At 37.8% G+C, this 6,146-nt stretch overlaps 1 protein-coding gene across 1 annotated transcript; it reads right to left on the bottom strand.

The window, feature by feature from the left end:
• Positions 1-358: 358 nt before the first annotated feature.
• On the bottom strand, positions 359-2,781 carry LOC308401600 (uncharacterized protein; the record flags this gene model as incomplete). The annotated part of the gene is made up of 5 exons (XM_080889870.1): positions 2,071-2,781; positions 1,370-1,494; positions 995-1,094; positions 780-889; positions 359-547 (listed from the first exon to the last, which is right to left on the bottom strand). Exons 1-5 carry the CDS (start codon positions 2,150-2,152, stop codon positions 359-361), a joined length of 606 nt encoding a protein of 201 aa, XP_080745996.1. The 5' UTR covers positions 2,153-2,781.
• Between the last annotated feature and the right edge of the window lie 3,365 nt (positions 2,782-6,146).

The following is a 6,146-nucleotide window of genomic DNA, read 5'->3' as shown; positions in this document are numbered from 1 at the left end:
ATACTCTTAAAATGAATAATAACAGTATAACACACTCATGGCTGGTATCAAAAATAAATTTTGCTGAAGCTTAAAACAATCACTATTTCAAATCCTATATTTTAGAAGAACAAGTTTAACGACCACACAAACAAACATGTGTTTTACATTTGAACAACTTTTCTATAGAAAAAAAAAAACAACCTCACTGACTAACACTGAGTCTGATAAACAAGGCAGAGTCTGTCATCTGGGAGACTCACTCAATGAATGACTTCCACTCACCAAGCGCCTTCTTGTAAGAGGGGGTTGAATCTCGGTCATGGATGGAGTCTTTGAGTATTTCAGTTTGCAAGACAGACAGCAGCGTGGAAATGCACTATGGGTATGTGAGGTGGAGGGCATAGTAATATGCCATCAGATAGAGCAGTCCCTCATTAAGATCCTTCCGGTCAAAAGTGCTCACCGGTGTGGTTCCAACAGCTATCATGCAGTTGCCTTCAGAGACAAGCAGAACTGGACAAGCCAGGGGTCGCTGACGCAGGTAGCCTTCAGGGTCTTCTGAAGTCTACATGACAGAAAAAAAGAGTATTAGAACAAGACTGTAAGAAACACAATTTTTGAGTTGCATTACAGTTTAAAATAGATCAACTTTTTTTGTAGGTTTTATTAACATCAACATGTTATGGGGATCTGAACTTTAAGAATATTTGACTGACTCCACAGTAAAATATATAAAATGAAAACATGAGTAACTGCAAAATTCAACAATATATACACATAGAATATTGCAGCCTTACCTTTAGGACATGGAAAAAAGCCTCACTACAGATGCCCAGCTTCTTAGGTGGTACTGTGCTGGAAGGGAAAAGCATGGGAAGGGCTCTGAACACAGCTGCTGCATGTTCCACTGGTTTGAAAAAAGAAAAATAAGACAGGGCAACACCATTAAACATTGCAAATAATGTAATCTGCAAAGCATAAATGTAGACAAATCAAGATACTGTAGCATTACCTCCATCCAAAGTTTTTGGATGGAGGTAAGTGCTGGGTTCCTCTCTGAAGAAGTCACCATCTCCAGTAGTTGTTAGCGTTTTTTCAGCAGCAGTCTTGTTCTAAAATACAGTGTACATAGGGCTAATTTCACATAAAATTGCACAAGAACTTTAGGTCTCTAAATATTTAAGATAGTACAACAAAATATCAGTAAAGTGTTGAACAATAAAAAATATGTATATTTAATAAATGTGTAGGCCACTTGATTTAAATCAAAACTAAAGAAGATTCTACTGTCTATCTGTTAAGTGAGTATTGGTGGAATTATTTGAAACTGCATAAAACAAGCTGGTGTGTTCTCAGTTTTGTCACACAGCGATAGGACAGAACTTACTTCTTCACATTTGTGCACTGCAAGCCATAGAGCCCGACGCCTGAGGCAATGTTCAGGACCAGGAAACAGATCTTTGATGTCATCTCGTGAAAGTGATGAGAGCAGGTCTTCTCCAACATTTGCTTCTGCAATAGGAGTTTCCAATTATCACTACATTGCATCATCCTCATGTGCAAGCCAGCTGACAGCTTTGCTTGGGTAACAGACAGGATACATAGGAAACATAATTTAATATTTACCATTTAAAACCATGACTCTATTCCATTATTCTCCCTCCTCACTGCTCCACAGGTTCTAAATTACCTTCCTCCTATTGACTGGTAAAAGTAATATATTTGTGATACATCAATTAAATGCATGTATACATATAAATGTTTTTTTTTTTTTTTTGCTTCCTGGGCTAAAGTATATAATGAAATAACTTCACTAATAGAAATTTGAAACTCCTACAATTTCTGTAAAACTGGCATTAACTTATGGCACTTTGCACACTTGTTGAATAAATTCACAGACACTGAAACTAATAACTGGACATGAATTCTTTCATAACTTTCTGCACTAGCATATTTAAAAATGCTAATGCAACTAAGCTAACCGCACAGCTAAGCTAAGCTAACAACCGGGTATAGCCTGCCATGCTAGCGACTTAACATGCAACATACCAGAACACAAAACATAGAAAAAACAAAACAGTCACATACCTTTCAGGTTGGCAATTGTTATTTCGTCCAGTTTTTCCATAGCGTGCCTTAATTTCTTCACACTGTACCAACTGTATCGCATCTACACCCAGACCCCAAAATCCTGCAATCCAACCGCTTAGGCACGGAGCTAGAGGCGGGAAGGTGGGCTGTACCAACTCAGGAGTATGGGGTTGTGTACGGAAATGGTTTAGTTCGCTCTTTTATACCTATAAAATGATATATATTTAAATATTTGACTATTTAGTTAGATTATGTTCTGTAAATACTGACGTGTGGGTGCTGTTACTTACTACAGCTGTTATAAGGCACTGAATTAGGATAGCCATTCCTACCCCATAATGGAATAATCCTGGTTATCTTGACTTTATGGGAAAAGTAGTTCACAGACCAGTAAAACAAAATGATTTGGCGCTGTGTTATCTACATCGTTTTTGTGGGTCTGACCCTCAAATCCCTACTGAGTCATATTAATTCTGCACATAGCCATAGTCCAGATTTCCGTGAAGATTGTGGCATAGATGGATGTGTCAAAGAATATCGTGTTTACAGCTAATTTTGGTATCACATTCTTCGAACACACTCCGACCACCTTGCCAATGGACGATGCAGCGGATCGATTAGGACACAAAAATCTGTAAGGTGAGACTGACTATATACTTTAATATCTTTGAAAATAATCATATAAAATATTCATGTTAGATGTCTACTTGTTTTTACAGCTTAACAGTAGATATGTTAATGCTAATTCCTTATAATCCACAACAATGCTATCTATTTATAAAGAATATTCTGATAGTGTTTAATTTCTTCTACTAGAGAAAACAACATTTTGTATTTTTTTAAACTTTTGTTTTAAATAAACCAATTGTCATGGTCCGCAGTCTCCTTGGTTGTTTGTGTTTATTAATATTCATTGTGTCAGTTAGTTTCCTAGTTATTTGTTAATTATTTCCAGTGTTTAGGTGTTCTCTGTACCTCCCTTGTCTTCAGTGTATTGTCCCTGGTTCGATATTCGTGTTTATTCCTGTTTTACTTTGATAGTCCCTGCCCTGCATCGGTGTATTCTCCTCCTGGTCTCTTCTCATCTGATTAGTGTCAGCTGTGTTTCGTGCCTGTCTGCCAATTCCTCGTTTCCTTTTGTGTGTGTATATTTAGTGTGTTCTTTGTCGGATCGTCTGTATTCTCTCCTGTGTTATCATCTGTGTTCCCTCCCTGATGTTTTCATGTCTTATGTTCCTTGTTCAAGGTTGTAAGGTTTTTGCAACATTTTCCATGTTTCCTGTGTTCTTTAGTTTAGCTTTCCCATTTTAGGTTTTTGAGGATTTTTCAAGGCTTTTAAACTACAGTTAAGCTGCCAAATAGCAATGAGCATTAAATGAATATCCATTTATTAAACTCAGCTTGAAAACATGCATATTTTAGAGTAAATTATAAAATGCAGTATATTTCTGACATTAAAATTTTTTAGAAATTATCAGTGTACCTTGTATTTAATTTCCTTATCCGCAACTAGTCAATTAATCAACCAATCTCAATTGCAGTTCTAGGAGGGAACCCTCATCAGCAGTGAACAGAAATCTGAGTAACATGTGGGCATACAGGACTGATTCAGTGGTGGAAAGCCAGCCAACAATGATATGATATGAGATTCCATTCCATATTACAGTTTCACACACAAAGATATGACATGTGCGGTCATGAAATATTACCTGGGTGATGTAATTGGACTACACGTGAGCTCAACATATGTTTTATAAAAGGTACACTGCTTTACATGCATGAACTGTATTTTCAGGTTATTGTTTTGGACAGTTTTGTGACAATTTTTAAAATGAAGTTGTTGTTTTCCTATAAATTCTGACAGTTGAATGCGATTTTAGCATTGCCATAGTATAGATATACTGATGCTGATCTATTATTCTGTTTGACATGGCCTAAAGTGAATGAGTTGTGCTGTTTCTGTTTTTCAAATGGGCCTGTATTTCATGTTTACCATGTGCTTTTAGTTCCTGCCTTTGTTCATATACTGCATATTGTGTCAAACTTGACAGCAATTATATTAAACTTTAGTGTCAATAAATACATTTCTTAAACTGAGCAGCTGTTTAAATGCCCTTACTCTTGAAATGAGAAAAATAATCTTATTTTTATTCTGGAAATTCAACCAAACCATTGTCATGCCTTGTAACTGGTAAATAAAGCTCAAGATGAGCTGAAATATCCTTTTAAGGAAAAGTTAGACATATTTTCCTAGAATAAGCTTTATTTTCTTGTCCAAAACTTGCTTGTTAAGAATATATTTTCTTTTTAGGCAAAAAATAAGAAAAAATGTCCATAAACAAGGTTTTTTTTACTTTCTTGAAAATTGTTTTTTGCAGTGCATAGATTTTATGCATGTAGCCTAGTTTCCTTTCATCGGTCACCGTCATTGGTGTGGCATTAAATGACAAGTCTGCTTTAATTGGCTCTTTGTGAAGTCATATACAAGCAGCTGTGAATTCTGGTCATTTAAAAGTGTGTATTGGCAATAAAACCAGTGACATCACACAGCATTGAAATCAGTGTAGTTACTCCAAAGGTCTGCAGTGATACAAAGTCCTTTGCTGCTGTCAAAGCCCCCCTGATGCTGGTTTTGGTGTCGAGTCGAGATGAGGTGCATCTATGAACTGGATTTCCCCGTGCCGGGACAGCCTTTGAACACCAGAACAAAGCTGCTCGTGTGATCAAAGTTCAGCTCTGTGCTTCTTTTCATGGCACTGCCAACAGAAAATCCATTAATGTTGTGCAGCAGAAAGCAGCCTGTGTTGATAATATCATAATCGCAACAAGAGGCATCTCTACCTCAGTGAGAGGGAAATGTCCAGCGAGACAGCTGTTGGATGAGAACATTTAAAGCTTTAGTAATGACACGAATGTGTCGAGTTAGCCTTTAATAATACCTGGCTATCAAGAATGTGCTCATTAAGCTCTCTGCCAACACAAGGGTGAGCAATGAAACGTGAGTCACTGCAGAGACGAGATCAGCCGTGAGCTTCTGCCTGCAATCGATTCTCCTGCTGTAGCATATAGTGCTGTTCAATAATGCAGGAGCCAAGCATTTAAAGCATTATTGGAACAGGCTGAAAGTTAAAGCTGATGACTTGTTTGATCAGGTTGGGAGTGACTCTTCTCGTCCAGATCCATATTCAGCTGCTGCCTGACAGCGAGGCTTTACTTCATCTCATCATCTCTTCATCTCGCCTCCTCTGCCTCTGCTTCCACCATCACATCCTGCCTTTTCCTCCTATCTTCTTTTCCGACCGCTCTGCTCAGGCGATATACTTTTTTTTTTCTTTCGTTCTTTTTAAAAAATCCTCACATCACCGTTTGCTTTGCTCAGAAGCACACCTTCCATCCCCGAGCTTTTATCTGGAAGGGAAAATGACTTTCAGGCCAAGAGAAGCATTTCTGACAAAGGAAGTGCCGAGCATCCTTTTCCCTTCGCTGAAACCGCAAGCCCTGCTGCCTCCCTTTTCTGTGCTTGTGTTATACATATGCATGTATGGAGAGCAGCTGAGGAGATGGTTGGTTGGAGGTCGGATGTCTCTGATACAGAGACAGGCAGAGATCCATAATTTATGGAGGGGGAAAAAATCCTGTCTGCTTTGCTTGGTAAGTTATGTAAAAGCTAACATTTATTTCACTCCTCTAGATCACACACAGAGATCTTCACACGCCTAAATTCCTCAAAGCAAAGGATGTTTCTTTGACCTACTTGAGGATTTGCATGGCCGCAGATGATAAGAATTGGACTGCTGCTACATTTATGTCCAGTATATGTTCAGTGCCGACATGAAAGATGCGTTATCCGTCCTGCTTTTTATCACTTTTTTTTTTTTTTTTTTTGTAGTTTTAGGATTGAATGTTAAAGATTCTTTTCAGCATGTTTCATATCTTTAAACTACCCTGCAAACACTAAGCATTTTGCTGGTAATTTAAGCTTCAGAGGTTTTTTTTTTTTTTTTTTAAAGTGTCTGTTATCAAAAAGATGGACCGCTATCCAAGCTCCCCACCCCCACAAACCTGTCCACAGG

The sequence above is a fragment of the Rhamphochromis sp. 'chilingali' genome (assembly GCF_963969265.1).
Source record: "Rhamphochromis sp. 'chilingali' genome assembly, chromosome: 8".
Classification (NCBI taxonomy): Eukaryota; Metazoa; Chordata; class Actinopteri; order Cichliformes; family Cichlidae; genus Rhamphochromis; species Rhamphochromis sp. 'chilingali'.
The sequence above is the reverse complement of the archived record's forward strand: the minus strand, read 5'-3'. Positions and strand labels throughout refer to the sequence as shown.